This window comes from Lacerta agilis, chromosome 10 (assembly GCF_009819535.1).
Source record: "Lacerta agilis isolate rLacAgi1 chromosome 10, rLacAgi1.pri, whole genome shotgun sequence".
In the NCBI taxonomy this organism is placed as follows: Eukaryota; Metazoa; Chordata; class Lepidosauria; order Squamata; family Lacertidae; genus Lacerta; species Lacerta agilis.
This window is the reverse complement of record NC_046321.1, coordinates 56,178,460-56,205,992: the sequence shown is the minus strand read 5'-3', so window position 1 is coordinate 56,205,992 and position 27,533 is coordinate 56,178,460. Positions and strand designations below refer to the sequence as shown.

The 27,533-nt window shown below is 42.2% G+C and overlaps 1 protein-coding gene across 1 annotated transcript in view; it reads left to right on the top strand.

Annotated features, from left to right (window-relative positions):
• LOC117054564 (metabotropic glutamate receptor 8) overlaps positions 1–27,533 on the top strand; it is a 248,197-nt gene that overhangs the window by 181,292 nt on the left and 39,372 nt on the right. The window contains exon 7 of the mRNA XM_033163522.1: positions 5,739–6,674. Within this exon, the coding sequence (XP_033019413.1) occupies positions 5,739–6,674 (936 nt within the window). The remainder of the gene's footprint in view (positions 1–5,738; positions 6,675–27,533) is intronic.

The following is a 27,533-nucleotide window of genomic DNA, read 5'->3' as shown; positions in this document are numbered from 1 at the left end:
CTATCTACAGTTCATTTTAAATATTTGTAATTTTAGTATGCACCTACAGGCTGAAACCAATTATCTTTTTTTTTTAAGATTCATAATGGCTTACATTTGCTTTAGCAGAGGTGATTCACACCTAATTTCTGAAATCATCTATGTGCTTGGGCAGGGTGCAATGCACATCAAACCTCACAATAAATATTTACTTCAAATGCATGCAGTCCATGATTGCCTTATTTTGGGAATTGACCTTATGCCAGAATAGAGCAGACACATTCTCTGCTGAAGAGATCTTGAAGCAGGCCGTATAAAACTTTTGGCTAATAGCAGCAATAATAACACCAGACATGTAGCTCTTGGTCAGAACCTGCAGCATGTTCTAGAGGCCAGGACTTCTGGAGTTAAGCAAGTTCAGCAAGACCGTCCAAATGTCTCTATTTTTCAGTGACAGTCCCAAATTTACAGAAGCTGCCCTGGTTTCTGATTTGATCCCAGAATGTCCCGCTTTTCCTTACGATGTCCCTATTTTCATTGGAGAAACATTGGAGGGTATGGAGTTATGTGACCCCTGAGCCAAGGAGATAAGTAACAATACAATCTGTAGAAGACATCTGAAGGCAGCCCTGTATAAGGAAATTTTAAAATATTTTATTATGTTTTTATATATGTTGGAAGCCTCCCAGAGTGAATGGGCAGGGTATAAATATGATGGCGGTTATGATGATGATGGAATAGGACATCCTTATCTTCATTGGAGGAATGTTGGAGAGCATGTTATCTGTGTCTGAATGGCAGACTGCCTAGTAAACCAGGACTAGCTCTCTACCAACTGGCGGATGCTGGCATGTTGGGAGGGGGGCAGTGTGGCGGTTCGCTCAACCTGCACAGGTCCCCCAGACATTTAACGGTCCGTTGATACCTGCGCTCACCACTTTGTTAATTATCCGCTGCCACCAACCAGTCTGTCTGGTATTTACTTCACTCAATTCAGTCAAGGAGAATATTGGAACAAAACTATTTTATTTGAAATTTAGTACATAAGCATGTGGTTTCTGAATAAACAGTTCTTTCTTGGTTGTGTTCTTGTTAACAACAGTGCCCAACGATTTCTCCCGCCCTTGTTCCTACTCCTTCCCTTACCACCCTCCTTCCAGCCTCTCAATACCCACAACAAGCCCCCAGACAGAGACAAGACCAAGACCCTGACAAAAGACAAAAGACCAAAAGCCCCCCCTCCTTCCCCGGGAGGGGTTTAGAGCCCACATAATTCCGCCCCCTAAAGGTTCTTACTGGTTATTCCTTTTAACTCCTTCTATGCCATTCCTAAGTTTGGGTGATCGCCACAGGCAGCACTCTGGCCTTTCCTGTCTGCTGGAGTCCAGAGGGTTGTGTGCCCACCAAACTAACAAACTGTGTAGTGGAGGATGCTGGCCTGTTATCAGTGCCAGAGTAAGATCCAGATGCCAGTCCGGTCAGCTTCTGCATGAGAAATGTGAGCAACGCTGCTATCTGGTACTTTGTCTTTGGTAGCAAGTTGTCTTGGGCCAGTCAGTCCTGCCTGGAACCCTGTGTTGCCTGCATGAATTCTGTGGAAGGAATGACAGGATACGGATGTAGTAAATAGGTGCTTCCTCATCAACCACTCAAAGGAAGCGAAAACAGCCTTGACACTTCAGATGTTCATCATAGTGGAATCTTACCCCAATTATTATTTTTAAGGCGAATGCATCTATTTACAACTAACTGGCTAACTTATATGTAGGGTTATTTTTTGCGCACTGGATGTTGTCAACCACGCTGCTAATCAATTTAATGGTTGTACAGGAGCCCGGAAGGTGAATGTGCTTATTAACCTCTATGCACAACATGCTGAGCCCATGCCCCTCATCTTAATTCAGCTTTCGCAACATGAATGATTAGTGTTGTCATTAAAGATCAAATGGTACACTTAATTCATAAGACCTGTCCTGACCCACTCATTCTTCTCACTAAGTGGCATGGGTGCCTATGTTTTTATGTTTAGCTTATGACTTGTCAGGGGTATGAATTAGAGCAAATTATGAATCATAGCTAATACTTAGATGGTGATTATGCCTTTTCAAACTGCGAGAAAACCACATGCCGGCAAACTTGCCCTCATTTCACTTGCAGAAACAAAGAAATATAGAGGTGTTCCTTTATCATTCAGTTTTGGTCACAGAAGCGATCATAATTAAAGATAACCAAAAAAGAAAAAGAAAAGAAAAGGAGAGAGGCATCATTTAGAGGGAACAGTGCGGAGCTTGTTTGCATGGATTATTCAAATAAAGTTCTGAAATAAATTAAATTGAGGGGTTAGGCACAATCCAGCCAAAGTTATTTACACTCAAATCCTCATTCAGTGGGACCCAGGTTAGTTCTCATTTCCGCCTAGGAGCTCCACACTTCTTTTTGCTCTCGGAAGAAAGCGGGTGTTCCTGCCAATGTGACTTCAAGATGGATGGGAATACCTTTTTCCACAGTGGGAGACTCCCCATGTTTGCTGGAGCTAAAAATGTAGCCCCCCCACCATCATCGACCGTAGTCAATGGCAGTTTCATTTGTTGGCATGTCTTCTACCTGTGTTTTTTCCCCCCTATGAACAAATCTATAAATTGATGCTTCCAGGTTTTGCAGTTATTCATGATGGTTTAGCACAGAGGAAGTCCAAGAAGGAGGAAATGCTGCTAGCTTAAATGGCGTTCTTATTACAAAATACACTGAAATAAATATAATTAAGAACTCTGGCCAGAAGTTTCAACCAAAAAGATGTGTTTACTCATAAGTAAATACAAATATAGTGTTAATCCTGTTAAGAATTACAGTCTTAAATGAAAAAATAGTTTCACATTGAAAATTCTCTTGAAAGTCTTTTAGAAATTGATGCAAGGGCTTCTACGATGCATGTCAGATGTATAATGAGACAACTGGAGACCAGGGAGACCAGGACAGGGCATGAGTAAACACATCTTTTTGGTTGAAACTTCTGGCCAGAGTTCTTAATTATACTTATTTCAGCTAGCTTAAATGGCAGCACTTCTTTTCAAGGTTGTTTTCATTTCTAATTTAAAAACTAAAGGTTGCGTTTTGATTGCCTGCAGATCTTTTTTGTCTTAAATCATATTGCGTGCAGTTGAAAGTAAGCACCATTAAGTTCAATGGTGCTAACTTCCAGGTAACTACTCATAGGATTGTAGTTGCAACAGGTTGAATTGCAACATGCCAAACCACTACAGCATCCTTTTGCCAGCTCACTATTCTGTGACTGCCAGCTGATAAATCTGGCCTCAGGTTATGAATTGTTTCTCCGTGGTATGTGTGTAGGACCTCCTGCACTTCAAAATTTACCAGTACACCACTGGGCAATGCAAAAACAAGGAACAGAAAAACAAGTTCTTGCATCCCTCTATCTCCTCTCCTCCTCACTTGTGTACAAAAACTGTTCATCCTTATCTGCTCAGTTCTCAAATGTAAAAAGAAAAAGAAAAAAGAAAAACCCGAGCCAGCCTTTTAAGCAAACCCATTACATAAAAAATGGCAAAATATTTTTATGCTTTGGTTGAAAGTTGGCAAAAGAAAGCATGCAAGTCCTATGAGCCTCTGACTTCATAAAGTCACACAAATTGAATGTGAGCATGAAAAATTACTGTTCACGCAGCCTTTCCCAAATGCAGTCATTGGTATTAAATATCTCCTATTTTTATTCACGCATTTTTGATGCTCAAAACAGCACATTTTAGTCTTTAATCTTTCTGTGACATAACAGCCTAGGGCTGTTGAAACCCTTTATTTCCAGAAATTAGAAGCAATCTTGTTCAGCCAGAATGTTTCCCAGTGCTTGTACCAGTAGGGTGTCATAATATGAATTATGCGTTACATAGTTTATTTGTCAGAGGCACTGGAATGAAAACTATTATATGAATCATTACTACTGACCTTCTCGAGATGGGGATTTATTTTCTCGGCTGCCCCAGGAATCTGTAACCTGTGGGACATGTCAAAGTGTATTTAACAACTGCAAACATTCTGAGAGGCATCCTTTACTTTAAGTGCAATGACAATAGTTGGATGAAATTTTGTGAAATACTGCCTAGTAGAAGATTAAAGGAATACCACAGCCCTCTCATTCAACCCAACAATAGAATTGCCCAGGATCCAGTGTTTCTTACTTCCCTTTAGAACAGGCTTCCTCATACTTGGCCCTCCAGATGTTTTTGGCCTACAACTCCCATGATCCCCAGCTAACAGAACCAGTGGTCAGGGATGATGGGAATTGTAGTCTCAAAACATCTGGAGGGGCGAGTTTGAGTTTTAGAATAAGCATTTTCAAATGGTCTACCTTTTGTTCTCAATTAGCTCTCTGAGATGGTACTACGGCTCATTACAAAGGATTCTGGAATAGGTTATAGGGCAGGGATAGGGAACTTGCAACCCTCCAGATGTTTTGTTTTATTTATAATGCCTGTTAAATTTATAAGCTTCCCTTCCTCCCAAAAGAGCCCAGGTGGCAAACAGAGAAGTGACAGAACTATGCCAGTAAAATAGAAACACATTTAAAACAACAACAAAAAATAAAAATAAGGACATTTCTAAACATTTTTAAACAAATCTAACCCAACACACATCCCCGTGTAAAACTATCACATACTCTCGCAGCTAATCATCTCAAGGTTGCCAGAGACTGTATCTTTCAGGCAGGAATGTTTTAAAAAAAATTGACCAGAAAGGTAAGAATGAGAGAAAGAGACACCTCACAAAGGAGGACATCTGTCAAATGGGGATCTGTCACTGAGATGTCCCTGTCTCAGGTTAGCACCAGAAGCAGAACCACCCAATGAATCTCCCCTCCAGTCATAGGGCCCAATACGGTGGATATTGGACTCCGGCAGCCATCATCCCTTACCATTGGCCATTCTGGTTAGGGCTGGTGCAAACTGGAACACGTTTTGTCCTACCCTTGTAGCAGATATGCAGCTATATTGTATATATTCTAAATTTTGTTGTTATGCACCTATATTGTATATATTCTAAATTTTGTTGTTAAGCTGGCATGGGAAGGATTTGCCTTGAAAGGGCAGCGTAAAGGTACTTTTAAATGAACAGATGAACTCTTTACAAGCCTAGAAAGACTGATCCACTGGATAGCAAGGGATAATGCTATAGGTAGTGAAAGTTGAAAAGTGCTGCTACTTCTCTGTCTTTTTTTAAACCTCTCTTGCTTCATGGTTTTACTTCTAAAATCAAGATAGACCCATTAATTCCATAATAGTTTTTGCTCTTTGCAGGTCAGTGCACCAAGATTTTTACTCTCTCCTTATACTGTAATGGAAAAAATTAGTTCCATGCCCACCTGCCATTATTTCCTAATTAAATGTTTGAGAACTCTATTTGCACGTGATTGGCTCATAAATTCCTTTTTATAGGATGTCTTGCTTCAAAACTAGCCTGGAGTCGATAAATCGTTCTACAAATGTCAATTTGGTCAGCGGTAAAGAGGTAAATAGAAACTAATGGCACTCATCAAGTCCGTGGCGCAAATGATTTATTGGGCACAATCATTTAACAGTTTCATAAAGTCAATATGAGAGAAAAACGGGTTTCTTATCAAGGTAAACTGCATTTGTACTGTCAGCACAAAGGTGATTTATGACAAACCTGTGACCAGGATTAGGATATTATAAATGGAGAAAATGAAAGGCTCATTAATTTTCCCCCTTTAATATATATAACCACAGGTAGAAGACATGCAGTGGGATAACAGAGAGAGAACTCATCCCACATCGGTCTGTAGTTTGCCCTGCAAGCCGGGAGAAAGGAAGAAAATGGTCAAGGGAGTGCCGTGCTGTTGGCATTGCGAGCGCTGCGAAGGTTACCATTACCAAGTGGATGAGGTCACCTGTGAAATGTGTGCATTCGATAAGAGGCCAAATGCCAACCGCACCGACTGCCAGCCCATCCCCATCATCAAGCTGGAGTGGCATTCTCCATGGGCTATTGTGCCTGTCTTCATAGCAATCTTCGGGATCATCGCAACCACCTTTGTCATCGTGACGTTTGTTCGCCACAACGACACGCCAATTGTCCGGGCCTCGGGTCGCGAACTCAGCTACGTCCTCTTGACCGGGATTTTCCTCTGTTACTCCATCACTTTTTTAATGATTGCGAGTCCAGACACTGCCATCTGCTCTTTGCGGCGGATCTTCCTTGGGCTGGGCATGTGCTTCAGTTACGCAGCTTTGCTCACCAAAACAAACCGAATCCATCGAATATTTGAGCAAGGGAAAAAATCGGTCACCGCTCCAAAGTTCATCAGCCCGGCTTCCCAGCTGGTGATTACCTTCAGCCTCATCTCCATGCAGCTTCTTGGAGTCTTCATCTGGTTTGGTGTTGATCCTCCACATATCATAGTGGACTATGGAGAGCAGAGGACTCTGGATCCGGAAAATGCTCGTGGGGTTCTCAAATGTGACATCTCTGATCTATCTCTCATTTGTTCCCTTGGATACAGTATTCTGTTAATGGTAACATGCACTGTTTATGCCATCAAAACAAGAGGCGTTCCAGAGACTTTCAATGAAGCGAAACCAATTGGATTTACTATGTACACCACCTGTATCATTTGGTTAGCTTTTATTCCAATCTTTTTTGGAACTGCACAGTCAGCAGAAAAGGTGAGTGGCAGTGGCCTGTCTTTATTCATCTTCTTCTTGTTGTTCACTTGCACGTTTATGTCAACTCATAGATGTCCTGTGCTGAAGATTGAAGCTACTTCGGCAGAGAAAACTCTGGCTGGTATATTTTTAGAGAAGAAAAATGCTTTAAAAGCCACTTTGTGTAATTTCATCATTAAAAAGGTGTTGTTATTAATATCACCAAATTATTATCTTTCTTCTTTGTTGGATGGAGAACCTAGGTATTTCTAAGTTTGGAGAAATAATTCATTAGAATTAAATAATACACTTTTAAAAATGGATGATTAAAAGGTGGTTTTAAAAAGACTGGAAATTATCTACATTCTGAATATTCATATGAAGTTCTTGAAATGAGAGAGCTTGGCCCAGCATGTTCAGAACCCGGTCCTTTCTTGCAATAGTAGAAATAGAATTTTTTTATGATGCAGATACCCTTAAAAAAAAATCACTTTCATGTATACTGCATAAAATATACTGTATAAAAATGTAGTGTGTGTGTATTATGTTGACCCACCTGAATTTGGCTTATGCAAATTTCTTTAAAATTGAATCATCAGAATTACAACCATGTATGTTTCTCCCAGCATATGGTACTCAGAGGCATAGCTCCTTTAAACACGAAGTCTCAATTTAGGAATGATGGCTGAAATCCACTGATAGGTCTATTCTGCATGAAATTACCAAGCCCTTTAAAAAAAAAAAAAACAGCTCTAAATCAGTGACACCTCTACTTCTTATGGTAATGAATTCAATTATGCATTGTGTGAAGATATTTATTCTCGCTTGGTCCACTCCACTTCACTGGATGACCCCAAGTCCCTGCGGTTTGTGCGTGAGAGAATAATTTCCCTTTGTAGCTGTTTGACTCAGATTGGCATATCTTTTGTTCAGCAAGTTTATCAAGAGCATGCTCTAGGCTTTTCCTGATTCTTTCAGTTTTAGCAGTGAGCAATCAACAATGTTGTCCCATAGTACAGCTTAGGTTGATCTTGACAGAAACTTCGCTTTTGAAAATGTATACTGGGCACTGTTGGTTGTTTCTCAAAGGGTGAGAAATGTGTTTCTCAAATGGTGTGTTTCAAACTCGGAAAGGGGGAGACAGGAGGAGTGTGATATCATAACAGTGAATCAATGTTTCATGGTGATTCTTTAAAGGTTTCAAACAATTTCCATTCACGAAAAGGAATGGGAATACTGGGAATGAAATTAGAAGCATTTTGACAAGGATCATTGCCAGCAAAGAAGAAAAACTGGTGATGTCAGAACGTTGAGCCTAGTTTGTAAGGTTCCCAGCTCTTCAGTGTATTTAGCTCATGCAGGTGATCTGATGCAAATTCATAGGTTAGGTTCCCAGTGCTTGAGTGTATTTAGCTCAAGCAAAGTGATGTAACTTTGGAGGAGTGAATTTGTTGACTGTGTGTTAGCAGAGATTTCTGGTTTCAGTGCAAACTCTTAATGACAGCTGATCAGCTGCCCTTAGTGTTCAATAGAAGCAGATGCAACTTCTTCCATAACTCGAGTAGACACAGATTCCATGTGGGAATTAATGTGCAACCCTGAGTAATTTTTGTTCACGTTATTAGAGAGCCTTTTCCCTCCCTTATGGCTATATTCCAGAAAAAAAAATCACATGGGCATCACAATGCCATTTCACATGACTCATGGGGCCAGGGGTGGCAATGCTCCATGTCTACAACTTTCACAGACACAGAAGCAGCTGACCAGTTGACCTGGAGCCACTGTGGTAGCTTACCATCAAGTAGATGGAAGTGGAGAGGTTGGCACAGTGCAAACACAGTGGCAGGAGTGCTGGTTTGATTCTGCTGGTGCCTTTGCACCTCAACTCTTCCCCTCTCCTTCCTGGAAATCAAGAGCAATCCAACCACCGAGGTGCTAGCTCTTCGCCACCTGGCCAGCTGCTTCTGTGACTGAGAGCTAAATCCTGTGAAAGGTGTGAATCATTTGGAAAATCATCTTGCAGTAGTTAAAATAATATTTTGGTTAATATCTTTGGGCTGCAGAGGGGAGGCGAGAAAGGAGAATTTGCAACTGCATGAGCAGGTGCCTGTTTGTGCTATGTTGGCTCTCATTTTAGCGAAGTATTATGGCATAAAGCCCACTTCATTGGTATGGTGTATAATCCTAAATTAGCACATGAACACACATAAGGAAGGGAATGTAAAAGTGGGAGTTATAATTTATAAAGAAGTTCAGTTCTATTCAGTCTATACATTTTGGCTACTAATTACACATAATCTTGCCCCTTTACCAAGACTGTAAAAAAGAGTAGTGATATAGACAAGGTGACTCACCTCTTGCCAACTGCAGCAAATCTAGAGAAGTTATTTCACTGTAGACGTGAAGCTGTTGAGGTGTTGTTTGTTGCACCTTTTGCATGCAGTACTCCGAGTTGAGCTTCCTGTTTACATCCAACCACATTTAATTCTTTACCAGACAGAAATTAAATGGAATATAAATTGACATGAGGCGGAGCTAGGATACTTGTCCACACTAGAGCAGAACAGCAATAAATCAAATCTGACAGCAACTCTAGCCTGGCTCCAGCTATAACTGCCATTTCTTGTCTTGCTCAATTGACAACAAACATTTACAGATGTAATCGCGAGAGGCGGGGTTGAGCAGAGTTCTGTTTTTGTCTCACTCTATTGCTTTTAATCCAACGGAGGTATGTAAAATAGGCAACATGCTGAATGCTTCCATTCCAGATGCTAACAGAGACGTTAAGATAACCTGTGGGATCCTACCTGCCTCTGATATTGGAAAAGGTGTCTAGTCAGTTAAATCAAAAGCAATACAACTCGACAATCAATAAAGGATTATCCAACTAGCAGTTTTTCATGCCATCTACTGCTGATATTCCCATGTTTCTGCTTAAGGTCACTGATTGGTTTCTGAGGACCATTCTCAGCATACCCCAAGACGGAGCTGATGAGGAAAAAGGGGAGAGGCTTTTCAGTTGTAGTCTGAATTTGAAAAAAAAAATGAGGTGTATGTCATCTAACCCCATCCTTTCCCACCTTTAAGGAGGCTTTTAAAATCACTTTATTGCACCCAGTTAATTAGACCCTCTAGTTCAGGGGTAGGGGAGCTTTTTCAATCTGAGGGATATATTCCCTTCTAGGGGCCACTTGAAATTTGTGTACAGCACCAAGGAAAAAGTGGACAGAACAGTAAATATAAGCTTCACCTTTCTACAGTAGTCTTACTCATTTGTTCTGCCGCAATGAAGGATAAACCTAAAACGAATCTACACCTTAAGAGTGAGCATGATCTAGCCAAGTGAAGCACTATTTAAGGACTGTGGATATCAGGGAGAAGGAGCTAAGTTTAGCATTCCTATAGAAATCCATGAGACTTCAAATATTACTTATTGTTTTCTTTATTACATCTATATCCCCCTTTCTTCCAATGAGCTCAAGGTGGCATACAGGGTTCTACTCTCTGTTTTATCCTCAGAACAACCTTGGTCAGGCTCAATGTCACCCTTTGGGCTTCATGACTAACTGGGTATTTGAACCCCTGATTTCAATTCCTAGTCCAGCACATCAATTACTACATTATGCTGCCTTGATTATCCCCTGGGTTGGGGTAAAGTCTTACAACTGAATGGAGCACCCCAAATGCAGTGCTGTCCGCAGACTTTTTGTCACCTGAAACAGCCCAAAAGGCATACCGCTTTCAAGGGTGAATCTCTTTAAAAGTCTTGCTGCAACATTCAGATACAAATTGTATCTATTTACACACAGACCCAGGTGGCGCTGTGGGTTAAACCACAGAGTCTAGGGCTTGCTCATCAGAAGGTCGGCGGTTCGCATCCCTGCCACGGGGTGAGCTCCCATTGCTTGGTCCCAGCTCCTGCCCACGTAGCAGTTCAAAAGCATGTCAAAGTGCAAGTAGATAAATAGGGACCGCTCCAGCGGGAAGGTAAACAGCGTTTCCGTGCGCTGCTCTGGTTCGCCAGAAAGCGGCTTTGTCATGCTGGCCACATGACCCGGAAGCTGTCTGCGGACAAACGCTGGCTCCCTCGGCCTATAGAGTGAGATGAGCGCCGCAACCCCAGAGTCAGACACGACTGGACCTGATGGTCAGGGTTCCCTTTACCTTTACCTTTACACACAGACACATGTCACTTCGCCCTCTTGCATGCCATCCCTCTTCCAAGTCATACTTTTTTTTTCTATTAGAAAAGAACCCCCAAAATAGGTATCAAAAATGAATCAAAGAACCTGGTACTGATAAATTATGCAGCAGGTAGATAAGACACTTTGCTTGTTCTTTTCTTATATACCAACCTACAGTGGATTTGAGCACAGCAGGCACCAATTCTGGTCTGGCATAAATCTCTCCAAGGAAAGAAGCAATCATCAGCACGTTATTTTCTTCACTGCTACAGCTTCTGTACCTTTGTAGCACTTAAAAGATGCTAAGTGGGCCATGCTTGCTCAGTTTGCCATGAAACAAAGATATGTGACCTTCCAGTGCATGCAGATGGTGTGTTCTTATATGTGTAGCAAAAGGCTTATTATTTTTTAATAAAGAACCGAACCCTAAAGGTAGTCATGTACAAGGGTCGTTCATTAAAGATTTCCCCTGACCAACTTCTGGTTATCGTAGGAGGATGAAATTGCACATGTATAATCTCTCCATAGGTAACGTGGTAATTTGTAGCTCTGAACTCTTAACAGTTTCTCTGTTACGGGTGCTAACGTGGAGTAACGTCTGATAATGGAACCAGTTGAATGCAGCGCAGTCATCAGGTTGCTGTACTTGAAAAGGCACACACCATGGGAGATGTTCGATGAGATGAAAGGGACTTATGGATGATGCCCCATCGCATGACGTAGTCAAGCACTGGCATCATCAGTTCAAGTGTGGTCGAACTTCAGTGGAACGGCTCCCATTCCTGGGTGACCACACTCCGCCATTGATGAAGACACCATCAGGCAAGTGGAGGCCGCCATTTTAGAGGATCACTGCTTAACCATTCACCAAGATCAGTGTGGGCTCTATAGAAAAAAATCATCCATGAGCATTTGCACATGGGAAAGGTGTCCACACGGTGGGTTCTCCAGTTGCTGATGCCTTTCCAGAAGCAGGAACGAGTCACATGCTCATGGGCTCATTTGGCTATATGTCACAAAAACCATGATGACTTCTTCGCCAGACTAATTACTCAGGATGAAACATGGGTCCATCATTATGACCCAGAGACTAAATCCCAGTTCAAACAATGGAAGCACTCTGCATCACCACCTCCAAAGGAGGCACGTGTCCAACCATCAGTGGGCAAGGTCATGCTCACGGTCTTTTGGGACCAGCGCAGAGTAGTGATGATGGATTTCCTGGCAATGGGTACCACAATTACTGGGACATACTACGCTTCACTGCTGCAGAAATTGTGGAAGGCCATCAAAACTGAGAGGCATGGTATGCTGACCAAAGGTGTCTGCCTCCGGCAGGATAACACCCTGGTTCACAACTCACAAGTTGCTCAGACGGAAGCATGGTCCTGTGGCTATGAAATCCTTCCTCACACCCCTTATTCTCCCGATCTTGCACCATCAGACTTCCATCTCTTTCCAACCATGAAGTTATTTTTGAAGGGAAATCTTTTTCCAGACGATGAAATGCTGATTTCTGAGGTCAAGTTGGGGCTTCTGACACAACCTGCCAACTTCTACAGACGAGGTCTCCACAACTGTATAAAGCAATGGGAGAAGTGTTTGACTCTTGCTTGTAGCTATGTGGAGAAGGACTAATAACTGTGCCCAGTTTAGTTTGTTTCAGTCTATGGAAAGTATGTCAGGGGAAATCTTTAATGTATCTTAGGCACAGCAGAGGAATCCTGGCTGTTAAGATTAGGACAGATACGGAGAGGAGTGTATTCAGACTGTAAGTCCACAGATGACTTTCAAGGCAGATTTGTTCATGCATATATTTCCCTCACAGCAGGAGCCCTGAGTGCATTTGTTTCCATTTGATCAGGAAAATTTTTGCTAGCAGAGGTTAAAATCTAATGGAAACATCTACTGTGCAAGTTCCAGGGAAGCAAACAGGAGTTAAACAAGTGTATTGTTGGCAAAAGGGGATCTTGGACAAACATCCAATTCATTTCAAGGCTGCATTTTCATTTACACATGTTGTGATTATTGTGTGCCTGGAGATTTTTCTGCCATCCAGCTGTCTGTCACCACCCATAAAAGAACAGGATTTTGAGTGTTTAGACCTTTAACCCTCCCCAAACAAATTCACACAAGAGACAGATATTTGGTTTGGTTTTTGGCAGAATTTAGGCCACAACTTTATTGATTACAACCAAGTGAGTGGTTGCATAGGTTCTGTTTCGACTATCTCCCTGCACTCTTGCAGGCAGAACTGTCCCAGAGCCATGTTCGTAGGACAGACAAGGATGAACACCAGGGACAGCTGCTGGTAGGGGTACCTATAAGCTGTCCTGATGTCTCTGGGACTCGGGCACCAGCTGGACCCCTTTCGGGGACCGACAAACCAATGAGTCCCTGGATTCCTGTACGGGAATATCCTGCATTTCCATAGGCGTGGCCACATCACATGCCACGCCTATCCCCTGAACCAGAGCCTATCGGCAACTTACAAGTTGTGACTAATTGCTACGCGGCAGGTGAAACCCAAATGGCACCAGCCAATCAGCCAAGTGGGGAAAGTTCCTGCCGTGCCCCTGTCCCAACGACAGATGACCCACGACGGCATAGCAAGGTCAAGTGCAAGCCCTAAATATAGGGTGAGGTGGGTAGGTGTTCCAATGCGAAAGGCCCCAACCACTCACCAGCCTGGATAGCTCAGTTGGTTAGAGCGTGGTGGTGATAACGCCAAAGTTGCAGAACCAGTCCCTGTATGGGACAGCTGCATATTCCTGCATTGCAAGGGATTGGGCTAGATGATCCCTTCCAATGGTCTCTTCCAACTCTCCAGTTCTATGAAACTCTGTGAGACTTTCTCTGCTGTCTCCTCAAGTACTTTGCCAGGACTGCAATGTGCCCTTAACCATGATAGTGCCTCTTGTGTGCTTGAAGGATTGATAGATTTATGCATGTGTAGGGTGTGTATATAAATGTCTCATTTACACATGCCAAGAATGGACCCTGCTGTACAAAGACAAGAATTACATCCATTGCTCCTACTTTTTGTTTCTTGCTTTGCCCACCTCGTGTATGTGGACCCCAAAAGGTTGTCCATAAAGGTTTGCAATCCTTAGTGTTCAGAAGGCTCCTTACCTTTGGTTTAGGGCATGTATATGTTTTGATGCTTTATCTGGGTTAACATTCAGACTTTGGCTTAAATGTGCCAGCTACTACTTTTTCATTTATGTGGTCTATCACAATAAGTACAGGCATCCCCCCTCCATTTATGGGTGTTCAATTCACATGTGACAACGCATTTGCAGCCCTGGAAACCTTGAAGTGGGGGGAGAGACCCATTGAGCCTCAGCAAAGCCCCTCTGTGCCTCCGGCTCATGAGGATACGCTCCCCAGAGCCCAAAGGGTAATGTCACCACACTAAGGGCCCAAGATATAGACACACATTTTTATTTGGCTGGAGATTTTTTTGGTTGATCTTTCATGCAATGTTATCTTGTCACCAACATAAGGATCAACCATCAGTTTTGGACAAAAAGCAGTTGTGGATGAAGTGCTATGAGTTTTCACAATTCAAGCAGCCAGTGTCTTCCTAAAAGTGTAATGTCTCCTGAACCTTTGGAGATAAGACAGGTTATATCATTCTTTCCACATTCAACAGATAAGATACTGTGCAACTCAGGCTGGAGTGATGTAGATTTACGTTAAATGTGAGGGGTTATAAAAAAAAAAATCTGAGGGGTTATGTTTTTTTTTGCAGCATATTAAGAATTTCACTTAAAAAAAGAAGGAAAACAACCCCTAAATCAAAATGCTAATTCAATGATTTTGCAATTCAGATTTTCTTTGAGCTGTCTGCTATAAATAAAAATCTGTTCGCACACAGCTTTGTGCCTCTCACCACCAGAGTTCAAACATGTGTCCAGTTAATTGTTCTTTTAAATGAGCAAAATTTAGTAAGTCATGCTCATGTATATACAACTGGTTGGCTATGCTCTGGCAAGGCTATTTTTAGGTTGGAACATTTTAGTTAACAACAGAAACATACAGGCAACAAATAAAGCAGAAAACAAACTACAACACCCTAAAACTGCAATACATAATTCTGTTATGATACAACTAAGTAAACCAGACACATTATTTAAGTAATACTAGCACAATTAAAGGTATTCAAATTCATATCTCTCCTCCAAAAAGAAGCCTAACCTTCCCATCCAAATAAGCCATGCATTGTCTGCCATTGCTTAACCAGATGTGTTCGGTACGCTTAAGAATTTCTGTCATATGATAAGGCACATGTTGGTCTCCAGTTCCATACAATATGAACAATGGTCAAGGACTATGGAAGGTGCAGTTCAATAGCATCTGGAAAACAACACTTTACCCCAGTGGCATAGCATGGGTTGCCAACACCTAGGGCCTCACGGAGCAGCTGGGTCAGAGGGAAGGAAACTGATGGAGTGTGCATGTGCATTCCACTGCCTAATGACATCTGTGTCACCCAGGAGATAGCAGTCGAAGAGATAAGAAAAAAGAGCCATTCCATTGTCTGGATAGGTTGCTTCCTGGTTCAGATGGAGAAGCTGTTTTTAATGGACTGCAGCTGAAGGTTCTTTCTCCTTGCAGACTATCTCAGCTTCAGCCTCATCTCTGGTGTTTTGGCTTCTTCTTCAGCTTGGACCACTGCCTTTTGCCTCAAGTTTCTCCCAACTCTCAGTCTCACTCAGACTTTGGGCAGCTTCCTTTGGTTGTTCCTATTGTCCCCTTCAGACTCTAATCAAGCCTGCCTTTAGCCTCTTCTGAATCTCTTCCCCAGCCCCTTGATGATAACCTCTTTTCAACATCTTCTCACGTTCTCCTACAGTCTTGTAATATTTTGGATTGTGTCTCTTTAGCAGGACTCTCTAAACAATCACAAGGTTCTGTTTAAAGACTTCACATCTCTTTGGACCATAACAGAGGACCAATAGGTTTAAACAGAACGTTCACCAAAGGATCTATCACAGCTTGGCTTGCTGAAGTCTATCAACCCATATAAAAGCTACTGCTGGCTATCATTCACTTCTTTGTAAACTGTATCAGCCTAGCTGTTTCTTGGGAGACTGCCAACTGAAAAAAAACTCCATACACTGTATCTTCCAGGCTTTGTTTCCACGTGCAAGTCTTTCCATCTCATTTAATTAGCTAGTTACAAACCATTGTTTTTACAACAGAACAACATTCTTACATATAAATTTATTCTTGCAATGTTACTGTTCCTTCACATTCACACTGTAATTTAGATGTCTCGCTGGAGCAGGGAGCGAATCAAGTGGAATTGTTACTTGCCTCATCTAATAAAGAATGTACTTTCAGAAATATAATTATGTATCTTTACTCCCATAAAGAAATATATTTTGGGAGGCTGAACTGCCAATATTTAATGCTATTTAGTTTTATATACATTGCTTGTTTTCTAAGGTACCCGGCAATACCATAATTTATAATGATTCTTCTTAGCAAGGCTATTTGAGTTCTCCGCATTGATATAAAACTTCTAAAGAAAAATGTTATATGATGTTAATGCACCATAAAATATGCTAAAAGGAGTTTACACACCTAACTAGGCCCTGATAAGGAAATGGCAAAAGAAATTAAATGAAGCACTTCTTACAAGTCGACAAGACTTCTTTACAGTTCATCTTATCATCGCTGTAATATTTGCATACACTCTTCGAAAGAAAACTTGAAATAAATAAAGGGGAAGTTCATGGCAAAATTAGTAAACTTGGGGGAGAAAGAATATAATGCAACTATGCACCCTATTCTTCTCTATCACGGCAGCAACTATTACTCATCACCATCATTCTATAGGATACTAATTAGCAGTCTTCTGCAAGTAAAATCTCTCTATCCCCAAATGATGTTTTACTTCTTTATGTGTAGGATTTTTACCCCACACTTCCTCACAAGTCATCTCAGGGCAGGATAAAATACATTGTAAAATAGAATACACCAGTATAATACAGTTGACTTGTAACTTGTGTGCAATTAACTTGCCTGATCACAGATTTATGTGATTGGGGTCTGGCCAGCTGCAGCCACACAAGTTAGATGCACGTAAGGTGGAGAGCTTAAAAGTTATTTTTGTGCCAGGTTTTCTCTTCATGGAAAGAACTTGTAAGCTCTCAGACCTGCTTTCCGGGCTCTGGGGAGATTCTTGAAAGGTCTCATGGGGCCACCCAAGATCTCACAAGAACCTCCAGAACTCCGAAAGCAAGGTAGGGAGCCCAAAAGCTCTCTTCCTTTGTATGGAGGGCAAGACCGTACATGGTGTGCCAGATTCTGAAAGGTAGCGATGTGGTTTCAAAGTTGTTCTGACTAGACATCATTTCAGCTTTACATGCAATTCCTGGAATGTAACCCCTGTACAAATTGCAAGTTGACTCTACAGTTAAAACCCATCTAGTTGCCTATACAAAATCATCATCATCATTTATTATTTATACCTCGCCGCACATCTGGCTGGGTTTCCCCAGCCACTCTGGGCGGCTTCCAACAAAAGATTAAAAATACATTGACATTTCAGACATTAAAAACTTCCCTAAACAGGGCTGCCTTCAGATGTCTTCTAAATGTCAGGTGGTTGTTTATCTCTTTGACATCTGGTGGGAGGGCGGGTGCCACTACCGAGAAGGCCCTCTGCCTGGTTTCCTGTAGCTACAGCTGTACATGGATGTTAAAATGATTATAGGTGCCACTTGCTGCCATTCAATCTCATACACATATCAAAGTAGAAAGCTCTCTATTCTATAATATATATATTTCTATACCACCATACATCTGAGGATCACAGGGCAGCTTGCAATGTAGAAACAGAAAAATATGTGACCTAATAACAAGCAAAACAATTACCTCCCCCATAGTTTAAAAAGGCTTAAGTAGCCAAAGACCTGGCAAAAGGGGGAATGTTTTTGCCTGGTGCCTAAAGATATGTAATGAAGATGTAAGGTGAGCCTTCCTGAGGAGAGCATGCCGCAAATGAGGAGCCACTGCAGAAAAGGCCCATTTTTCTTGTTGCCAACCTCTGAACCTCTTGTGGTCGGGGTACATGAAAAAGTACTTCAGATGTGGGATCTGGGTTGGTTCATATGAAGAGAGGCAGTACTTGAGCTACTGGACTGTTTAAGGCTTACAAGTCAAAGCCAGCACTTTGAATTAGGCCTGGAAACTAATTGGGAGCAAATTCAGTTGGGCCAGGATTGGTGTTATATGCTGTAACCACCTTGCCCCGTTAAGCAAGCTGGCCACTGAATTCTGCACCAGCTGATGTTTCCAAGCCATCTTCAGAGGCAGCCCCATGTATAACGCATTGCAGTAATCCACAACCAATGGCGTAGGAAAGGCGGGGCGCAGGGGGCGCTCCACCCCCTGTTCCAGGGGAGGGGGGTGACACTCCCCGGCCCCTCCCCCATGCCCACCACCCCACTGTCCTTCTTTACGGACAGGGCTGTCATACCCACCGCTCACTTGCCGGCGCTGCTGCTCCTATGGCGAGCGAGCGGCGGGTCGTGGGGCTGCCTGACTCGCCGCTCACTCGCCGGCTCGCAGCAGCGCCGGCCAGATCCACTACGCATGCCCAGAAATTCTGGGCATGCGCCGTGCATCCAACGCGTCGTGGCGTCACAACGCACGCGCTGTGACACCCCGCCCTAGGAGGGTGCCTCCGCACTGCCACCCCGGGTGGTGAAGAGGCTTCCTCCGTCGCTGTCCACAATAGAAGGCATGCTATTCCTGTCCAAACAGAGGCACAACTGGGCCACCAGCTGAAGCTGATTGAAAGCAGTCTGTGCCACCAAGCCACCTGAGCCTCAAATGACAACAATTGATCCGAGAGTACCTGCAAGCAAGCAACCTCTCATCCAACCACCCTCTCACCATGCCTCGATCTTACCTGAATTGATCTTCGGTTTATTGGCTCTCATCAAGACCATTACTGAGGCAAGGCATTGGTCTAATGCAGGCATTGCCAAACTTGGCCCCCCAAATGTTTTGGGACTACAATTCCCAACATCCCTGACCACTGGTCCTGTTAGCTAGGGGTGATGGGAGTTGTAGTCCCAAAACACCTGGAGGGCCAAGTTTGGCCATGCCTGGTCTAGCACATCCTCTGCCACACCTGCAGGTCTAAAGGAGAAGTAGAGCTGTGTGTCATAAAAAAATATTGCTGACAACATACTCCAAAACTCCGGACAACCCCACTCAGCAGTTTCATGTAGATGTTAAACAGCATGGGGAATAAGATTAAAAGCTGAGGAACCCAGTATTGAATTCTTTCTGTTTCTCTTTCTGCACAGTCTTTATTTATGGTAGTTTCTGGCAGTGGGACTCATTGAGTGTTCATAAATGAAACATATAGGCTAACCTGAACCAAAACACCTGCCAACCCCACTCACACGGGAAACCAAAGATCACCATAGCCAACCACAAATGAACAATCACACCCTACGCCAACCCCAACCTCTCTCACCGCCAAAGGAGCACAAGCAAACAACAGAGAACCTACACAAACGACACTCACACCAAGCCCTACTCATATTAAGTAAAACAGAAACATCGTCACCTCACCACACCTATCTCCCCATCCCACCCACCTCTCTCCCCCTTTTCTTTCTAATGTCTCAACAACAAAAACTGATTTGTAAAAATGTTATATGGAAAAATACAAGAGAGACATTGCACTACCTTTGTAAATCAAGAAAATCATTAATAAAAATATTAATAAAATAAAATAAAATAAATGAAATGAAATATATGTGAGTTTGTTTCACAAGCCATCTAAATCATCACCAGTAAACAATCCTGCAGAGCATTGTTCAGCTACTTTTCCCATTTCCTTGTTTTGTCAAGTCACGGCTATGCTGTCTTTCGCTACACCTCTTGCAACAAGAAAAGGAACCCAATTCAAGCAGTGCAGAACTTTGCAATCATCTGGTTCTAGGGGAAAGTAGGTCAAGGCCCTAAGCCATCAAACAGCATATCCCCAGCATATAGGCAAATGTCACGAAGGCTGCTGAAATTAGAAATGGAACATTTCTATAAGAAAACAGACTGTCCAATATATAACCTTTGGCTCCGCACTTCTACAGCAAGGCATTAAAACTTCGGAGCTTCTGGAAACAAGAGTTTTCCTTAATGTCATGATGGTTGCCATTCTGTAGCGTAAAGAATGAAATTGGCCGCATGATTAAAACAGATGTTTTATGAACCTCTGGGTAAAATTAAGTTACAATGGCAGGCTGCACCAGAATTGGCTGAGGATAGATGACTGTCTAAAGTACATCCCTATTTGCTCAAAAGAACTACTTTAATTTCCTTGCATTACCTATTCTTACAAGTTTTGACAGGTGGATGAATCATGTTCATTCAACAGATAATAAAGATATCATTTATTATATTAGTGCCTAAAACAGCTCTGTTTTGAGTGAACAGATGAATACCGTACTAGTTTCCTTTCTTTCTTTCTTTTCAAAAGAAAGGAGGCATTTCAGTTTTTATAGTAGAAAAGGGGCTCACAGAGATACTAAAGATTTCCACCACTCGGAAATCAACGAACGATTTTTAATGAGATAACTTACTGAGGCAGGAAGATGTCAGTAGTTTTCTGCACTACTCTGACAAACTGATATTTCTTCCATCACTGGGGCACTGGTGGGGAGATACGATTTATTAATAATAATAATAATAATAATAATAATAATAGTAATAATAGATAGTCATCTAGCTGTAAATTATTTTTTAGTGTCTCAGAGATGTACAAATGATTACCCAGTGATCACTTGCTAGTGGTTTGCAAAACCAATGCTTGTGTAACTTGCTATTTTGGCAAAACAGACGACATATTCATGACCTGACCCTTAAAATTCATCTAAATACCAGCCCTTCAATTTCCTGAAAGCTTCCCCTCCCCTACAAAAATACACTTCCATTTTTCTTCCTCCTTTGCATGGCACTTTAGACTTCTCATGGGTGTGGGGTTGAGCTTACCGGTACCTATGGTCTAAACTACCAAGCCTCTTGGGCTTGCCAATCGGAAGGTCGGCGGTTTGAATCCCCATGATGGGGTGAGCTCCCATTGCTCTGTCCCAACTCCTGCCAACCTGTAGTTCGAAAGCACACCAGTGTGAGTAAATAAATAGGTACCACTGCGGTGGGAAGGTAAACGGCGTTTTCGTGCACTCTGGTTTCCATCACAGTGTCCCGTTGCTCCAGTAGCATAAAAAGTCATGCTGGCCACGTGACCCGGAAAGCTGTCTGTGGACAAACGCCAGCTCCCTTGGCCTGAAAGCAAGATGAGCGCTGCAACCCCATAGTCACCTTTGACTGGACTGGACCAGGGGTCCTTTACCTTTTTTTACCTTTTAGTGTTGTGAGGTGGCTGAGGGTGGTGCAGACGCCTCCTAGGAGACTTTGTATGGTCAAAATTGAGTCTACACTCCTAGAGTTAATGCTAAATACATTCCTTCCGGTAAGTGAGCCACCATAGCTGCTAGAGAACCATGGAAATTTGTGTCCTGGGCTTTATAGACTCATCTTTCCATGTACTGTCTGAAACCAAAGGGGCACATTGGTTGCCAGGTGTGGAATATATTACAATTATTTTCAGTTCTCTTATCCCAAGATGAAGTTCATGTGGCCATAAGTGAGGTACTCTCGTGTGTGTGTGTGTGTGTGTGTGTGTGTAGATGTCATTCACTTTAAACCAAATGCATAATACTATAGGTTTTTTTTTAAGGCTGACCCCTTGCTTGAAGAGAAGTCTCACAGAGCTTACAGGTCCAGTACATTAAAACACAGGAAAGGAAAAATACAGATTTCACAGCAGCGGCTACATAAAAAAGCCATTAAGAGTACTTGGCCCTGCTGTACGTTACATAACCTAAAAGCAGTTACCACAGAGTCTTATTTGGAAGGCAAACTTATGTAAGGCAATTAGCTGCGGAAAATGATGAACTCAAAAAAATTGGACCTGATTAAAGTCAACAATTTGAAAAGCAGCTTCTCTGGAGCATCACCCCGTTGTTCAACAAAGTTGTTTAAATGGCCTTTTATTGAGGTCAGAGGAAGAAAGGAAACTACAAATGGCTTGAAAGAAAGAAACCACCACCACAGGAAATGGGTTCCTAATTATACGAGAAGCAGGCTCTTGCATCTACGTCTTAAAACTGCTATAATCAAAAAGATACTTTGAAATTAATGCACTGCAGCAATGTTGCAAAAATCAAAGGCCTGGGGGAATGGAAGATTGGAGTTGGGGTATATGCCTTGTCTTCATTTAAAGTTGGTCTGAAGCAGAAGTCACATAAAATGTAGAAATTCACCTGTGCCTCTGATGCATTCTCATCAACATGCAATTTTAGAAACTCCATGATGAATGCTATGCTTCTCGGGGCAATGCTAATACTATGACAAATGCTGTAACTGCTAGAGAGAAAAACATTTGAACCTCATAAGTGGTCCTTATCGCTGCGGCTTTTTCTTAGGTTTTAGAATCCTTAAACTACGAAGAGCAATAACCTTAATTCTGTTTTTGGTCTAGAACACTGGATAAATTTCATCTGAAAAGTAGCAGCAGCAACAACAACAAGATAAGGGCAGTACTAGACACCCTACATTACAGTCCATCGCTTTCCCAAGGTCTTAGGATTCCTCTTTTTTTGTTTTGCTTTTAATATTTATATTTTATTGAAAATATTTCAATTAAACAAAAAAAAGGAAAAATAAAAAGGGAACAAAAAGTGCATTAAAATACAAAAAGAAGAGAAGAAAAATAATACTATAATTCCGTACTTAACTTGTCTAATCCAAAAACGTATAAGTGAAATTATTATTGTAATAAATATACATTTATTTGTAGCCTACTGTTTTTTTTATATAAATGCATTCCAAATGTCATGATATGTGTCCATACACAATCTGTATCCATAAGCCAGTGGTTTTCAACCTGTGTGCCGTGGCACTCTGGAGTGCCTTGAATGATGGTCAGGGGTGCCGTGGGCAACACTGGCCTCTGTCCCTCTTTCCTTCACTCCCTCCCTCTGATGCCCTCTTGCATCTCTGCCTCCCAAAGGCTTGCACAGCTGTTTGTTGGAGCAGCCCAGACTACAAGTTCTGCAAGCAAATGGTGCCTCTGGGGCTGGCCAGGGGGTGCTGGTTGCCAGGAGCTGAGGCAGCCTTGGCGTAAGCAAGCAAGCAAGCGGGCGAGGGAGCTCAGCCAGCCAGTCCACCAGCCATTGCTGTTTGGAATGGACAGACAAGTCCCAGGCCCCTGTGGGGCAGTATGAGGTGGCACCTGTCTTTGGGGCAGAGGGGGCAGCTCAGAGACCAGGGGCGGTAGCAGTGGCTGCCCAGAGGACTCCCAAGGAGAGGGGAGAGGAAAGAAGGCTGAGGGAACGCTCCACAAGGGAGGGTGTTCGAGAAAGGGTGAGAGGCTGCCAGCTCTGCAGGTGGAGGGTGGCATAACTGGGCTCCTGAGCCTCACAGAGGTGCTGCAGAAAGAATGTAGTTGGTCAAGGGAGCCGTGGAATCAAAAAGGTTGAAAACCTTTGCTATAAGCTATCCATTCATATGTTGTCATATCCATTGATTAAAGGGGGGGGCATAGATTTATATTTCCAGTGGATCAATATCAGCCTCTTAGCCATGGTGAGGCCACAAAGAATCAATTTACATTGGGCAGCTGCCAAATTCCATATAGTAGGTACATAATTCAAAATAAAATTATCCTCTGACAGTATTAGTTTCCTCCCCCCCCATATAATATTTATGCAAACTAATGCTTTCTCCCAAATCTTCATAGGCATAGGACATTGCATAAGCAAATGTTTCAAAGAAGCATTATCCTTATTACATCTCCACCAACATGCTGCCTCTTTTGTTAAAAAAAAAAAAAGCTAAGGTAGTTTTGTAGTATCCATAATTTGTTCTTTATGCACTGATGGTTGCAGAATTGGACTTCGTCTGGTGGGTTAGGGCCTCAGTCACACTCTGACCTAAAGGAGCATCACAGCAGCAGCAGCAGAATCACAATCCATATATGTGGCAAAAAATTAAGGGGGCCTCTGGTTGCCTAGGTGGATTAAACAAGAGTTGTTTGGTCGAAAAGATAGAATACAACTGTGTTTGAGAATGATTTTGCTGTTGACCTTTCCTCTGTTAGAGATGCTTTCGTATTCCGCTGTGGTTATGGTTCCTGGTCCGACATGTCTTTTGTTGATGAGTTAATCTATAGACTTCAGGTAGCCATCCCAGTATTACTCGGGATAAGTGATCTGAAATTCCTTTCATTGGGGGGGGGGAGGCAGAGGGGGGTTGTTAGCCTCAACTTGTTAATAAAATGGAGCTTAGAAAATTGGTCAGTGGCACCTTTCTTGAAAAGAGATATATTATTTCCCCATTTGCTTTCTTAATTTATTCACTGGACAGTATGTGCTATCCTGCTCATGAAGTACTGCTCATTAAAGCTACAAACTTTTTTGTGCTTTTTGAATATTCAACTCAGCCTAAATGTCACCAATCCAAAAAAAAAAAAAAGCTATCTTGTTAATTGTCAGACTATACTGTACAGGGTTCCTCCCACAAAACGGATCCGCTTGGGAGAAAGCAAGATATACAGAGCTGCTGATTCTCCCCTTCCCTCCTTTTGTTGCTGTCTGGCAGTGTCAAGATGCAACACCAGATGGTCCTTTTTAGGAATCTCTGCTGATATAATTGATTTTGTTAAATTCAAAAGGGGTTGTCCAAATTCTGTTTCTCTTTTGAGATGACATGCTGCTTTTTGGAATCCATCCTTTTGGAACTGGAACGGCTCCAATTGCCCCAGTTTCAAGCACAAAACCTGAATCTACCAAATATTCTGTATACTCTAGATCATATTGCCTTAAAAAAATTTTTTTTAAAATAATAATCCACCTTTGCCCTGTCTTCGGCTCAGTTGTGGCTGGAATTTTACCTTTTCCTTTTATTAAAATCTCAGTTTGTTTGCACAACAATGCATAACAGCATAAATTATTAAAGTTTTGTTTTTAACTACATCTGGACTCATTTAATTAGCCAAATGAGCAAATATTGGGACTGATCTGACTGCAAAGTGCAAAAGTGGAGCAGATTGGTTTGGCTGCAAAGTGATGGTAGCTGACAGGAAACAGGAAATGACTTGTTGGGATTCAGTTTCAGTAATGTCATGCCCAGGAAATAAGTAAAGGGTTGATTATAAATGGAAAGCCTTTTCTAAAATGGAACACAACGCATATTTAGCTAACTTACTGTGGACCTGCTCCATAGGAATTGGAATTGCTGTGTATTCATGATTGATATATGACTGTTTTAAGGGTCATGAAGACAGTGAAGTGTCGATGAGATTTCAGCCCTATTATGACTAGCTTTAACTGGTTAAGAGACTTGCAGTGTAGGATAGGGTATCATAGAGTAAATTAGCACAGCATACAGAAGGCGTAACAGAAAAGACTAGGGCAGGGGTCAGCAAACTATTTCAGCAGGGGGCCAGTCCACTGTTCCTCAGACCTTGTGGGGGGCTGGACTATATTTTGGAAAAAAAATATGAACGAATTCCTATGCCCCACAAATAACCCAGAGATGCATTTTAAATAAAAGCACACATTCTACTCGTGTAAAAAACACCAGGCAGGCCCCACGAATAACCCAGAGTTGCATTTTAAATAAAAGGACACATTCTATTCATGTAAGAACACGCTGATTCCCGGACCGTCTGCGGGCCGGATTTAGAAGGCGATTGGGCCACATCCGGCCCCCGGGCCTTAGTTTGGGGACCCCTGGACTGGAGGGTGCATTCACAAGTGTTCCTTTCTTTCACACTGCAGTACCTGTTGCACTATTGAACTGTGGTTCTTTGCCAAGACACCACAGGACTTAAATGGCTCATGACCGCAGTATCTTAAGGACATTCTCTTTCCATATAAACCCACCCAGACCCTGAGATCATCTTCTGAAGTTCTTCTTCATGTTCCTTCTCCATGAGAGGTCCTGGGGGTGGCAACACAAGAACAGGGCTTTTCTGCAGTGGCTCCCCATTTGTGGAATGCTCTCCCCAGTGAGGCTCGCCTGGCGCCTTCATTATACACCTTCAGGTGCCAGGCATTTGGCCAATTAATATGTTTGGGTGGTGGTTATTGGGTTGGTTTTCATGTTATTTATTTGTTTGATTGTGTATTTCATGTTTTTATGTTGTGGTTTTATCCTGTGAACCGCACTGGGACCTGTGGGTATAGGGCACTATACAAATTTAATAAATAATAATGATAACCATAACAATAAGACCACCCCAGATTTTGCAACTTTACTCCTGTGATTTTTCTAGGTTAAATGAATTGCAAACTGGTTTTCTTCTGGAAGCAGTTAACACGGAAATGAGTACTAAACTACCACAAAATTTTGCTTGATTTCCAGGAGCGGCTTTTGCGTAGTGTGAAAGTTGACAGATAATGCACAAATTGACAGTTAAGGTAACACAGAGAAAATGAGCTTGTTGTGTGAATGCAGCCTAAGTTGGTGGCCTTTGATGTGAAAATAGTGGTATTAAGAGTACACAAGCATATCCCAATTTCATCTGCCAAGTGGTGGCGGGATGTGTATTAGAGGTTAGGCTGGGTTAATTGTGCAGAAAAAAAATGTATGAGAGTAGTACGGTTATAACCCCCCTTTTAAGGAATAACTCCTCAAACTATCCTCATAGGAGGTCTTTATATAAAAGAGAAACAGAATTTGTTTAAGAGACATTTACAACACCATCCCAGCAACTAAACATGCCTTTAAAAGTGTGTAATTAATTGAATTCTGGTAAACATCTGGCTAGGGAGTTAATTGCCTCCCTCTCTGTCTGCCTAGGCATTTTTTCCCCATTGTTTGGTTTGTTGGGAAGAAATCACTTGTCAGGGTAAATGTTATCAACTCTGAATTTTGCTCTGATGGGCAGAACTGGACAGCAAATTCACATTTGAATCCCATTCCCGAAGAACAGTACAGATTATTCAAGTGTTAAGATGAATCCAAGGATGCTGCTGTGGAAGAAGGAAGACCCTTTTGGGTGTTAATGCTGTGAACCCTCCATCACAGGCTTGGGCTTTATATATGTGCAAATAAACAATATATCACAAAGATGCCACCGTCTCCAATATTGCCTGCATAGGAGAGAGGCTGTTTGGATTTTTTGCACTTCCAGTTCCACAATAAATTAGAATATCCATGCCAGGAGATTTGTTGGGATATATCCAATGTTATTCCTATGCAGAGTAAATGCAAGAGCGCCGTTGGATTGGGCCAATGACCCATCTAGCTCAGCATCTCACATTGGCCGACCAGATGCCTAATGGAAGCCAGAAAACAGGACTCAAGGACAACATCCCTCTCCCCAATTGTGATTCCCAGCTTTCAGAGACACAATGCTTCCAACAGTGAAGACAGACAATAGCCATTGTGTTTAGTAAGCGTCAATAGCCATATTCTCAATGAATTTGTCTAACCCTTGACTAATGAGGGGGGGGGGAGACTTGGCTAATTGAGGTTCATTAACTTCAGTGGGTCCACTCTGAGTTTGATACAACTCGTTATCTAAAAGTAGAAAATGATAGGCACTAATTATTAATTGCTGTGCCTAAGTAATTAGCATGATCTCTTCAGAGTCCAT